The sequence below is a fragment of the Leptidea sinapis genome, chromosome 1 (assembly GCF_905404315.1).
Source record: "Leptidea sinapis chromosome 1, ilLepSina1.1, whole genome shotgun sequence".
NCBI lineage: Eukaryota > Metazoa > Arthropoda > Insecta > Lepidoptera > Pieridae > Leptidea > Leptidea sinapis.
Genome location: NC_066265.1, coordinates 20,338,628 through 20,353,458, shown reverse-complemented (window position 1 = coordinate 20,353,458; position 14,831 = coordinate 20,338,628). Strand labels below are relative to the sequence as shown.

Below are 14,831 nucleotides of genomic sequence, written 5' to 3'. Positions count from 1 at the left end.
CTTTCAACTCACCTTTGAACTTGATTCATATATTGGATCCAGCACATGACAAACTATTTTTTTTATATATTACAGCCATTGTAAAATACTCTATTGATTGAAAACAGTGGCCGTTGAGTTTCTTGTATGTTCTTCTCACGAGCTCTACTTTTTTGGATCTTAAGGCAGATTCAGTAATTTTAAAGAAATTTCTATAGTCATAGCACAAAAGCGCTTAGTTTAGCCTGATTGGATAAAGTTTATGTAACTTTGAATTTGTAAAAAAAAGTTTATTTGGGGGACTTTTTATAATTTTTACTCATATTTTCTTACGCCAGTCATTTGATGCTCTTAACCAACAAGGTTATATTATTACCGTTACATAGACATAATCGAATTTAGATATGAATAACGTATTAAAATTTGCTTCGACGTAATTTATTTATATATGTTAACTTATTTATTTATTCAGAAACTCAACAATCACACACTTATTACAATATAACTACTATAAAAATATATCTAAGTGTACAGATAGTTTACGGGTTACATATAATTCATTATCTGTTAACTAACAATGTTAGTTAAATTAGAGTGTATCAAAATAATGATGATTATAACTTACCAGCAATAAACTTCACAAGCAGCCATGCTTCGAAGGGCGTCAGGGAGTGATGATAGAGATGGAGCCAGGTGATCTGACTCTTCTTCTTCCTCAGCACGAAGAAAACTGTGTCAGCGAATTCGGAAAGCTTCGAGAAGTAGTACACCCAGCATAAGTGAAGCATCTATAGGAGGAAATTTATTTATTCTAAATTATAGCACATTACGTTTGCAATGAAGAGAACATAATCTAGATAAAAATATAACAGTACAACCAGTAAACTGTTATGGCCACTCTGTGGGCATCTTATGATTTATAAATTAAATCTATAAAATTCTGTATTAACCTATTCTATCCTAACATTACAAAACTGTAGTGTTTTTATTTATTTGTGTTGAACGCTGTAATCTCTGGATCTACCGGTCGGTTTGCCATATTTATTCTTACATAGCCGAATGGTTAGTAACCCTGACTACTAAGCTAGAGGTCCCGGGTTCGAATCCCGGTAGGTGCAATCATTTATATGAAGAATATGGATATTTGTTTCTGAGTCATAGATGTTTATATGTATTTATGTATGTTTAAGTTAGTATATTGTATTAAATATTGTCTTGTCCCATAGTACAGGCTATGCCTAGTTTGGAACAAGATAATTTGTGTGAAAGTGTGTCAATATAATTATTATTATTATATAAAATGTAAGTAATATAGATCTGACGATTGTAAAACCATAGTGACAGTAGGCAGGGTACATAGCTCGAAATAAGGATTGATAGATAAAGCCATTGGGGCAGTTAAGTCTTCGAAACCACGTATTGGAAGACGCAGTGTTGGTAGGCCCCCCACGAGATCACAAGTTGGATGAGGGCAGCTTAGGACCGATTGCCATGGAGATCTTTGGGGTAGGCTTTTATCCAATAGTCGATGTCTTTCTTTCGGCTGTTAAGCATGAGCTCTATCTAGATTTAGGCTATACCAAGGCTAGACTATTGATTTTTGTAAAGTAAATCGGATGAAAAGGCGCCCCAAACTGCTTTATCCGTGTGTCGTACCGAATCTAATAATTACAGATACCTAAATATAATGTTATATAAAAATATTTATTATTGGTATATCTAAAACAAAGTCCACAATGCGTGATACCGTACGCGTATTTCTTATAAATAAGCCGCAATACAGGGTACGCTTACTTAACTACTCTATAAAATGTGACCCAAGGAAGTACTACAGTATAATCTCTATAATCTTTATCAAACATACGTAGGGCAAACGGATTCTCAATCGCAATAAGTGTGTGTCCGGTAAGCTTAGTGAAACAAATTTTGTTTTTCGGTAAAATCGCCTTTTACATCATTAATCAATCTCTCTCTCTCTCCAGCGCGATGGCCCTGAGCATCTCTCTTAATTTCACTCCAGGTCATTCCGATGTCCTTCGCTTAGTCAATGACAGTCCGCCGCCAGGTTTGCTTTGGACGGCCTTTTACATACACTTGGAATATATTTTTCTTCGTGCCTTAAAGATGCCTCTTTTGCAGAGAATACGTTTTCGTCATCTCCGAATCTCTGTTTTCAATTGATGCTTCAATTATGGAAATAAATAAAATCCCTGGAAGCTAGGGTGACTATGGTGGATGCTCAAATATCACAAAGCCAGCATCTTGAATTACAGACATAATAGCGACCGGTGAGCCAGGGCTTTATCCTGATGGAACAAAAAAATTTCTTGTTGCCTCGCCGAACCATGAATTTTGTTACGCTTTTTTTTTAATTCTTTTGCCAATTACAGTAGCCCTATGGTTGAGATATTCAAAAATGAAACAGTGAGGGAGTTACTGACACAAAATAGTTCATGATCTCTCCGACCGAACGACCCGCATTAAATTTCTTAGGGGTTGGAAACGTCATGTTGATGACCACGACTGTAATCTTTTTTCTGGATCATAAAAAGCCACGTGTCATCGCTAAAGGACGTACATATGGACGCAAATCGCCACCTACCGTCAATTGTTTGCAACTATTGATATGTATGTTTTAGTTTATCGTTAAAATGAATATATTATTATAGATATATCTGAAATATATAAGATTTAAATACAAATAGCTATTTGTAAACATAAAACTGTTATTTATTAAGGTCTAACTAATTTAATAGACACTGTTTTGACTGATTGAAGATGTTTGATGTTTCATTTATTGTTAAAATACTTAATTGAATGTGTAAATGTTCAAATTGATTTGTATTTGAATTAATATCGTTATTCGGTATCAAACTTAATTATGTTATGCATTAAGTCTTTCTTAATTGTTTTTCGAAACTTGCTTGCAGCGCCATCTTCTTACTTCGTTATGTTTGTTCAAATTAAATGAACAAACTATTATATAAGTCATTTGAAGTTATATAAATTCACTAAAACATTTATTGAGCTGTATTTAGGAATTATTGTACAATAACTAATTTTATCCGTGTTTTAAAAGAAGTTGTATCTACTCTGTTTCATCTATTGTACGGAAGCTATAAAAGCGGTAGTTTTCGCCGACATACACGATTGTGTTGAAACAGGTCTATAGAAGCTCAAGAAAATATTCAGTCGTATTTGTCTTTGCGTATCTGTGAACTCAGCGCGCGGTATCTATTTTCATGTCTAAGCCGTATAAAATGAAATGTAGAAATATTTTTTTGGCTATAAAACGTACTATGACACAACGATCTGCTTAAATAATTATTCAACACTTTTAAACATTTGTGTGGTTGTAACTATTCTTTAACACATTTAAATTTGGCGTAGCAACGTGCCACTGTTGAATATGGTAGAGCAGTGTCCTGAAAAACTTGAATAACTTGCTTCAGACTAAAAAATTTCAAGCACAAATACAAAGACGCAATTCAAATTTATTCATTTTCGACATTTCTAATAAACAAAAGATAATTTTTTTAATCTATTCCATTTCCATAATTAACGGCTAGCATATATTTTTGGTTCTAAAGATTGGTACCTCATCATCACTAATTCTTTAACTTCCTTAATATTAATACGTTCTCTACTTATAAAGAGAAATATAGATCTAAAGTAGTTAGAATCCTCTACAAATTAAAACCCTTGGTAACTCTTTACCCACAAATAAATAACCGAAATAGTGCTACGCCTAAGTGTAGAGTTCAAGACAACTACTTACACTACACTACACGTGAAGTGTATATCCATTTGTATTAGTTTATAATTCTTGAAATAAAAGGCATTTTATTTTATACTTATATTACAAATTAAGTAGTACCTTAGTTAAGTAGGACACTGTACAAATAAAGGGCTCTTATAGTTGTTCTTTTCCATATTATGCACAAAATAATACACACGCCACTATCTTCAAGTTCAGACTACAAATTTAGATGTACAGTGGTCCTTCCTCTGTTATTAAAACCTACAGAAGCACTTTGTGTACAAAATATGTGACTTAGTGGTAATAGAAAGAAATCTTCTTCAATATCCGTCCTCTTTTTCGTCGTCAGTACAGTTGAATTGCCTGTACAAGTCACGAGATAATTACGTAGATAGTGTAGACAGCCTCAAGGTCTTTTCACTCTCAGCTCAACGAGTGAATGACGCAAACAGAAGCGGGTACCGACTTACCGCACTTTCACTGCCCGCGTCTGACCGTAGCACTTTCAAGTTCATTGTGAACGAAGATGATCAACACGGAGAAAGTATAACGTAATACCAAATTATGCGTATCGCAAGATGTATTAAAATATGCGATTAATATATTTAAAATTAAGGAGACCTTACCTATGTATAAAGATACCAGACGTAGTATTATTTAAGATGTTTCCAAACAATCACTTTTAGTGAAAAGGTTTAGTTAAAATCTAGCTGAAAGTCTGATTCTAAGTAGATACACCTCAATCGCTAGTAACCTCTTAATACAAAAAAAAAACGGGTTGCACTCCGGGAGTGCCGGCAGAAGTGAAAACCTGAACATGAACGTATCTCTCTCTACATTTTATCTCTCAGAAAAATCAACTTTAATCCATAATTTTAACGACTGTGTAACGAATTTTCGATTCGAGAAGAAAATTGCTAAGGAAGTTTTCACTTCAATAATTAAACTGTTAAAAATATTTCACGGCTGAGATTCGATCCCTCGAATTCGCGGTGTTTCAGCTTCGCGATCACAATGATTCAACCACTTGTCCAATGTTCATTTAATTGAAATAACCGAACGAAGAATAAATCTTTCAGGAAATTCAGGATGTAAAAAAGCATGCATTGTATGCATGTAGCATGTATTGTAAAAAGTATAAAAAAATCTGTTCGGTCTAATAGTTGAAACAAAAGAAATTATAGCTAGTAAATAATGTCGCCAACAAAATGATACGCTTTTGCCCAAGCAGCAGACAACAGCTAACAACAATAAAATTATCTCAATAATTTTTTGATAGCTGAGTTTTTTCGATCTTTCGAAAAGTACTGATAAAACTGTTAAGAATGCTTCAGCCAATATGGAAGTGAAAATATTCGCTAGTCTTAATATTATATTACCTATAATTTGCTAAAAGTCAAAGAAATCTAATGCAATGACATTCAATATATCATTTTCTAATAATGCATAGAAAGTAATTTAATTATAAATTCATGTATTCATGACTTTTGCCTGTTCAATTAGCGTTTGCTGGAAACTTGAAAAGTGCTAAAAGTATTTTGACAAACAATATATTTCAAATAGTTTTCTCTTTGTTGAAAAATCAATAAACAGTATGAAAGTAGGTCGGATATTGAGACGAAAGATCGAAGCGTCTTCGACGATCTTGACCGAAAGCGAAATGTTTTATAGACATTGACAAAAGATGAAGATTGAAGAAAAATATAGACAGTGTTTTCGATAACTGATTGAACTTTTCTGTTGCGAATAAATATTTGTAATATTTACGGCAAGATTTCGCTTCGGGAAACTGAGGTGGAGTTAAATAGATATTAACATTTATAACAGATATTTCAATATCTATAACTAAACTATTGCTATGCAAGAAACTTTTTGGAACAAAAAAGGATATGGAGTATCTGTTAACTTAAATTTCCAAGAGTTCCTGAAAAATCGTTCTACGAATTTGACGCAAAAGATTTAAAGCGAGTGAATTAAAATATAATAGATAGATATTATATTTTAACAATTCAATCATAAATAACAATATCTAAACGTATTTATTACAATGAAACGTGAGAAAGTATTACAAGAACGTACGAGTCAAACAGTTCACAAGATAAACAACGCTGTATCAAAATCGCAACCGGTTAAACACTTTCTCGATAAATATGACAAAAGACACTTGTCACACGATTGGCGGTCATCAATAATTGAAATCGTTATAAATGTTTGGAGACTTCCTGGTTCCGGTACGTTTGTATCACTTCTTACGGCTTAAAATAATGATTCTTTCATTACACTTTCAGTTAAATACAAGCACTACCATTAATTAACGAAACATTATGTAGATAATTATGAACATTGTTTATTTCGCTTTAATTTCAATAAGTATTGTATAAACACGTTTTCTATGTACTTAGCATTACATACATTACATACCTCAAAGTTTTGCATAGTAAGATGTGGATAGCGTATCTGACCACAATTTTATAAGTCTAATATGTAATTTCTTTATGTACCTAATCTGTAAGTTGTAGATGTTTGCTTTTCCTAATATAATATAATAAAAATTATTATTATAACGCTGCTCTATGGGCCCATACATATGTTCATGAACACCGTAAATTTTTTCTTTATTACTTATTAATGGTATGCTTGTCTATTTTTTTTTTATTAATTCAAATTTTATCACAACTTTTTGAAGTGAAAGCTTCTCCATGCAAGCTGAACTCTTTATTTTGTTTATATAGCCACGAGTTAAATCCTTCTTACCCTAATACCTGGTAATAGAGACGGGAGTGCGCAAAATCGTCTAAATATTTGTGACATAAATCAATTAAAGAAAAACATTTCTTGTAAACTTTAAGTATATGAAAACTTCGTCAATGCGTATTATATAAAATACTAATTTCTTTTTCGTTAAGTATTAATCAAGTATATACTCTGGTAGCCAATTTTGCTCTGACTGATCCCACTCCTTTATTTGACTCGATCTGACTTTACCCGAAAGCGCGTGATAACTAATTCGGTTCAGGCGGGTTAAGAATTATATATTTCAAAAATGTTAAAAGTCGTTTACGTTAATATGCTTTTAGACTGTTTTCCGCAATTGGTATCTCTATTAACTGGCATAAGTATAAAAATACATTTATTTTCTCAAAATTGATTCCCTTAGAATTTTTTTGATGTCATTTGTAATATACTAGATACTACTACCGCTTCGGAAACAAATGGCTCTCTGCTCTCGGAGAGCAGAGAGCCAGTTGAGAGAGAAGAAGCGGCGGAAGATTACTCTTAAAAGCGATAGCCTCTCTCTAGCGTATGTGTTATAGAGTTAGAGTGCTTTCGCACTACGTCCGGTAGTTTACGAACTAGATCCGGCTTCCATCATCCGATTTCTTTCCGTCAACCATATAACTACGTAGTTCTATGACTACTTCGGACCGTGTTTTCACGGATACCGATCGGACTCTGATCGGACGTAGTGCTAAAGCGCTCTTAAGGCCTTACAAATAAACTTGGCATAATGTTATAAGCATAAACCAAGAATATGGAAAATGTTGACTATATCTCTGAAACACTGTCAATACAATGATAATTCTGAAGTTTTCCAAATATCAAGTAGCCTTGCAAATAAACGCGGGAAACGTTATACGTCCGAATAATTGATATTTTGCCTATTCTTGGTTTATTCTCAGGTAAACTTAATGGAATTTAATTTGTAAAGCCAAATGAAAATATGAAAGCTGAATTGACTAATAAATTTTTTAAGCTCACCCGTTTCGCTTTCTCGCTGTGACTGTAGTCGACAGGTTGGCAGGCCAGGCTGTAGTCATACCACCACCCTGACATCAGGTGCTGAAAGATAACTTAAATATTATATAACTGCTTGCTTTTTTAATGGAAAAGGAGGATAAACGAGCGTACGGGTCACCTTGTGTTAAGTGATCACCGCCGCCCTCAATCTTTTGCCACACCAGAGGAATAACAGGAGCGTTGTCGGTCCTTAAGGAAGATGTACACGCTATTTTGAAGTAACCCATGTCGTATCATCCCGGGAACTACGTACAAGCTCATTCCACAGCTTTGTAATACGTGGAAGAAAGTTTTTTGAAAACTACACTGTAGAGGAACGCCACATATTCAGATGGTGGCGATATATTCTAATTTGTGGCATGTCGTGAGAAGGTGAAATTCGGTCGCAATGAAGCAACATCTCTACGCAGTGCCAAGTAATCCAGCCGTTCACAGAGCACTGGGTCTCCGACAATTCAAGCTGCTCTGCGTTGCACTCGGTCAAATAGATCCGGCTGATACTGGGGTGCTCCAGACCAGAGATGACAATGCTCCATATGTGACTGGCTGGACCTGCGCTTTGTAGAGCGCTAGAATGTGGGCCGTCTTGAAGTATTGCCGTGCTCTATTTATATATATATTATTAAAGAATATATTTATTGAGATTTAAGAAGTTTGGCAACCCCGTAGCATGCAGTACTAATGTATTTTTAATTACTTACGTAATTTACTTTTTGACGCTTTTGCGGACTTGTTCTTGCAACCATTGTTTGAATATTTACAAAAAAATTGTCAAAAAATATCATTTCATTTCATTTTATATGAACCATCAACCAAGTGACTAAGTTCTACTACTATTTAAAACGCCAGGGCCTTATGTGTAATGACTTGTATGCCGCGTGGGTCACAACGCAAATCCTATTTAGAATGTTTAGAAACTACGTTTGCTGAACTCTTAAGAGCCAACGCAATTGTACGACTCATGTAAAAGAAAAATAAGCATTTATTTATGACACATAACTAACATAACATAATAAAACTAACGATATAAATAATACAAGGAAAATGTTACATAAAAGAAACCCACTCTGCATTTTTATATCTACATATGTTATATATTTGGAATTGAGATTTATAGCAGGTTGACTGCCGAGTAGATCTGGCCAACTCTTCTTCCACATCTTGGTCAGTATCCGTGTGTCATTTTAGCGCCTTTTACTACTGTTTAGTGGTAGGACAAGGTGCTACTATTGTACAAAAGGATGCTTTGCAGAGGAGCTTTCTTCAATCAATAAACAGTAGAGAACTATCATATTCTTTTAAGTAGTAAAACCCACCACAGACGTTAAGACTATATTAACAATACGAAATACAACCAATTGTTTTATTCTATATTCTTATTGTAATAATATTTGTAGTATTATAGTTATATGTAAATTACTCTGGTAAATTTAGCTCTGATTGATTTAACTTGATCCTACGACACATTCATATTCAATATTTAAGTGACGGTAATTTTTTATAACATTTAATTGTTTCGATTAATTTTTTATCATACTATCCTCTAATTGGATTATGTTATTGTAAACATGTAAATTACTCGTCTATCACATATTTAGCAAAACAAATATTGTTGAAGGGATTATAACTGAATTTATAGTTATGAGCGTGTCAAACTGCAAATTTAACAAAACTAAATCTTAATTGTGTTCAAATTCAATTCTGAAGACAAATATATACTTAAATATTTTTTTTTGATCTCAAATGATTTATTTTTATATTTATTTCTGTTTTATATTTATACTGTTTTTTTTAATTCATCAATTTAATTTTGATTGTACAAAACGAAAGATGTTTAAAATGATATAGAATATTCGAGAACTAAGTTTGTACTTAAATGCGTTTTAACTACAAGACTTCCGTTGATTATACAAGATATTACCTATTCATAATTATAATGTGTTCTTGACCTTAGTAATAATATTATATAACACACACTTAAACTTAAACGTTCGTTGAATGTTACATAAGGCTTGAGATCGCGATGTGATGCTATATTATAATCCCCGCGCGTTGAGACAGCGACAGGCATCCATTTTGGTGACGTCAGTATATCACAAACACTTTATAAATCTACAACTCTCTGGAAACTGAAGGCTGTCTTTTGAATTAAGCTTCGGGAAATATATATATAGTTTCAAAACTAAGAACTAAATAATATTGTAGAAATAAGGAATTAAAATGTTTTGAATTTGGATCGTTGAAATTTGTATGAGAGCTCTTAGTCTAAATATACTATACGGAGATTATATTCAAAAATAATTGATAAAAATCTCAATGCCCCTCGTAAGTGGTAGTATTCATATATTTAAAAACAAATTAATAGCTTTATAAATGCTTATCTTTAGCTCTTTGTTATAAATAATGGCCTCGTTGAAGATGTCTCGTCGACTGGTCTAGGGCGGCTTGTATACCTTGCTGTAGGATTTTACATCCCTTAACAGCAAGGTCAACATTTAACATTAGAGTCCTTTGAGGTTCCGGATGCCCGTGGCGTTTATATATTTATACTAGGTGCCATTAAGGTCACTTACTGTGTCTGTAAAAATTAATATTTTAATGATGTAAGTATTGAAAAAAAATTTATACTATCAATCATTAATAATAAATTTTAATTTCTATTTACAATCTAATTATTTTCATTTTATAAAATTTTCATTTCATTTTATAAAAATCAATGTACTCTAAGTAGCCTGAGCCTTATTGTTTAAGTAGCATGCCTGATATAAATTATTTATTATTATAATTTTATGTTTCTCACAAAAAGACCATCATACGAGGATAGGAAACAGGATTAATATTATTAGTTTTTATGAAAAAGTATTAAAAAAACAAATGTAGCACCCGATAATAATTATGATATTAATATCGCAAATTTACACAATTGAAATACGATCTACAATTTGTAACTTAAAGGTCTCGTAACACTGAGTTGACCGCAAATATTTAAGATGTCACGGATGCATGGCTAGAACAATTGTTTAATGACGCACCTTGACACGACGGTGTATGGTGAACAAATATGATAAAAAACTGCCAAGTAGGTACATATCTCACGTATCTACTTATTGTTCGGGGAATCTTATCCATGTAAAAATATTTAATAAATAACCAAAGAAATAAGAGAGGAGACAGTGCTATAAATAGATTTAAATTTTAATTATAAGCGCTATTAAAAAATATTGTTTTTACTCAATGCACAAATATTATCAAAGGAAGTGTAACAGGCATCAATCATATTCTGAATATTATATTTTTTTGTGATTATCTTTACAATATTATCTCTTTTAACATTTTAATTATTAACTAGCTGACCCGGCAAACGTTGTTTTGCCATATAAAGTATAATTCACGCGACAGTTTTATAAGTAATAAAATATTGCCTATATTATAGCCTGTACATCATTTTGTTCTATTGTCAATAGTTTTTGCAGCGCACGCAAAAATAGGTTTTCGATTTTACACCTTGTGTTACAAAATAGCAATTTTATTACGGATCCCTAATTTTGAAAAAAAAATTAAAAAATAGCCTATAGCCTTCCTCAATAAATGGACTACCCAACACTGAAAGAATCATTCAAATCGGACCAGTAGTACCAGAGATTAGCGCGTTCAAACAAACAAACACTGCAGCTTTATAATATTAGTATAGATAAAAAAAGTCGTTGTAATTAATGTAAGTTTTTTTAAGTATTTATAACATTTCGGTAAAATTCTTGAATGTACCAATTCTTAATAAATATTAGTTTACAATATTAATTATGAAACGTTACTTATTAAATATTTGCAAGTCTGTCACGACGAAACATTTAGTATATCTATAATTTATAATAAATCTAGCTGTAAATTTTTGTTGCGAATAAATAACATTGAATTTTGACTTTTCATCGTCTCTTCATACATAATGTCTGCCTTGTTTTCTAAGTACTGACTTGACAGATTTGCACGTAATTAGTAAGAAGGAACACATAAATTATTGTCATTTTAGAAAGTTTTTTGTGGTTGTCTTGTATAATATGTCAGTGCTGGTTTTTAGTTCTTAAATTGCCTTTTAATTACGGATTTTTTTATTTATTATCAAATAATATTCTTCATTGATCAATTTAAAAAAAAAAAACATTATTTAAATCATTTCTTATTATTATTATTATAATTCAGGTACAACTAAGTATCATACGGGGGAAAGTCCGATTCTCCGCTCACATGTTATAAGGCTTTCTACTTCATCTCGCGCCTATAAATTGCACCCTCGTATGAATCGCTAAAAAACTTCCCTTGGCGAAAATTCCTATAAAATGTGAGTTTTTTAAATATCATTCTAGATCTATTTGAGTTTTTAAGCTGGCAGTTATTACAGGAATATTATACACTCGAGTCTCAAGCCCTACTTCGACGACAGCACGAACCGTCAAATTCGATCGGATTGGAATACCATTTGCACAGAAAACTGACGTAAAGTGGAAGCCTGGCGCTACCACAGTGGTCTTCAAATACCCCAGGAGGGAACTGCCTCTGCCAGAGTCGCCTCTGCCGTCGTATTCCTTTCGGCACATTACCGCTTAGAAGGTAGGAAACGCTCCTGTAATACCTCTGGTTTCAGATGAAGTGGTCACATATCTTCATATTGTGACGATACGCTTGTTTTTTTTTTTCAATCATTACCAACTTATATGTAGATAAAAAAAAGTAAGCTCACCTCGTAAAACATATACGATGACAGTAGAACTTGGGCAGCATTGTAGTATACTATAACTTTTTTGATTTTCATGGGTTTCCTGTTGGCCATCCACATAGGCCCCACCACCAGGACAAAGGCCAGGTACAACAACACCATAACCAATGTTGGTATGGGAGACTCGAAAAGAAACCATCCCTGTACACGGGGATCTGGAAATAAACCATTAATTAAACTTAAATACATTTACATAACTATAAGGGTGTAGTTAATGACTGAACATTAAAAATATTTACTGATATCGGTCTTCGTCTCACGTGCCTATTATATATATATAATATGACTGGTGACATAAAAATTGCCGCTTGGCAGATTTGCATCCACTTATTTATATTAAAGATGTCATTTGCATTAATAAATAATAAAAACAAATATTTTTCATAAATTTCATATTTAAATAAATGATTAAGGGTAAATAAAACTAAATTTTTATGAAATATATAAAGGTACATTTATGTGATGATAGAATTAAAGTTTACAAAGTGTAGTTAAAGTTGTGTTGCATCAATGGCCTAGCCCGCTTGACAGAAAAAATATGAATTATTGAGAAACTCCAAATTCGAATATTGGATTTAAATTCACATATTATCGAATGTCAGAACCCATTCGGAAATGTATGCCCATGCTGAGAAGAACGGGCGCAAGAAACTCTGAATGGGATTCTTTTTAAATAAAAATTTGTAACAATATAATATGTAAACATTTTATTTTATTTTATTAAAGTGATAACCCTCACTTCTGGGATTAATTACACATATTTACTTTGTGTAATATATAATATCTGAGGGCGGTCGCTCCATTCCAATTCTGAGGTATCATTTCGAAAGTCATTTTAATTACATTTATTAACCTTAACAAATTAATTAATGTTTCAAACCGTCTAATTTAAAAGTATGATACTATCTATCATCATTCAAAGAAAAAGCAACATAATTATGTTTAATTAATAATAATATAAAATTGACACACTCTTACACATATTATCTTGCCCCAAACTAGGCATAGCCTGTACTATGGGTACAAGACAGCGATATATTTAATACATTATACTTATTTAAACATATGTATGTTTGTAATGTTCCCGAGTTATGGATGTATTTACATAAATACATCCATAACTCGGGAACATTCATATTCATCATATAAATGAATGCACCTACCGGGATTCGAACCCGGGACCTTCAGTAGGCATTGTTACTAACCACTGGGCTATGGGGGTCGTCATTCTTTTAATAATATTTAGTTTAATATCTTGCGATTTGCCTAAACACTCTGCATTTGGGTAGAGGTTATACAGTTCTAATTAGCCTTGAAATGGTATAAGTCATAATCAAATTCGAATATTTTTATTCGAAATAAGATGTGATATACCTACCGGGCTGTAGGGGTCGTCTTATTTTTTTAATTATTAATTTAATCGATAGATATACTTAGTTGTTTAATTATTTCGCTGTGTAATGTTTCCACAGCAGTAAAAACTAACTAATTATTCCAAAAAATAGGTTCTGTAAGCGATGTTCTCACTAATGAGCACGCGAATCCAATGTTCACAAGAAGAGATATATTTTACAAGACAGAAATTTAAGTTCTTACGACGAGCTCGAAACAATGTAATTACAAACTCTCTGTTTTTAAATTATTTACATTGAAATAAAGACATCTTATATCACCGTAATTAATGTGTTCGAAATTATGTGTCTGCGATGATGGCAACACAAGAGAAAGTATTAACTTATTTTTAGTCTTGCAAATATAATGGACCAACACGATCTTAGAGGAATTAATTGAATCTTATCGCACATTTAATTTTTTATGTAGTTTTTGACAGATGGATGAGCTTACTTGTAATATATATTATATGGTCGGGAAAAGTTATGTGAATATGATTATTATTATGATCGGTCATTATGATAAATTACCTCAACATACAATTTGGCTCAAAATAGGGATGCTTTTCGAAGTAACTTTATATAATAAAGTTAATATTTCTATAGAAAAAGGTTGGATCAATGGAAAAGTTGTCGAAAATTCTATTAAAATTATTTTAATAATTATTTATGAGAAGAGTTTTCATGTTATGAGTGATTTCATTTTATTTACCAAAACCAGGAGAGCTCTGATTGAGATATAAAAAAAGATGACAGAAGTGTGATTAAATGACGGTTTCACTAAGGTCAAGTTAATAATACGAAAGACAATGATTATTTTCTGTATTCATAAAGTATAGTACTCTGGTAAATTTTGCAAGCGAGCGTTATCGTTACTGGATGCAAGTGTTGAACTAATCAAGAATATTTTTGATGTCTGGGAGGAATCGCAGAATACACTTGGTGTCTTCTGTGACTTATCTAAGGCTTTTGATTGTGTTTAACATTCAACGCTGGTCAGGAAGCTATGTCACTATGGCATAAAAGGAACTGCGCTCGATCTTCTGATTTCATATCTCAACAATAGAATTCAGAAGGTCGACTTCAATTGCAGGAGATCTCCTGGGACTCCTCCCTGTATAGGGGTACCTCA

At 32.4% G+C, this 14,831-nt stretch overlaps 1 protein-coding gene across 3 annotated transcripts in view; it reads right to left on the bottom strand.

The window, feature by feature from the left end:
- LOC126977826 (elongation of very long chain fatty acids protein 7-like) overlaps positions 1 to 14,831 on the bottom strand; it is a 69,999-nt gene that overhangs the window by 19,707 nt on the left and 35,461 nt on the right. For all 3 annotated transcript variants that reach the window (XM_050826489.1, XM_050826647.1, XM_050826559.1), the window contains exons 3-5: positions 12,273 to 12,463; positions 7,499 to 7,579; positions 605 to 767 (exon numbers count right to left, since the gene is read on the bottom strand). In XM_050826489.1, coding sequence (XP_050682446.1) covers positions 605 to 767; positions 7,499 to 7,579; positions 12,273 to 12,463 — 435 coding nt within the window. The remainder of the gene's footprint in view (positions 1 to 604; positions 768 to 7,498; positions 7,580 to 12,272; positions 12,464 to 14,831) is intronic.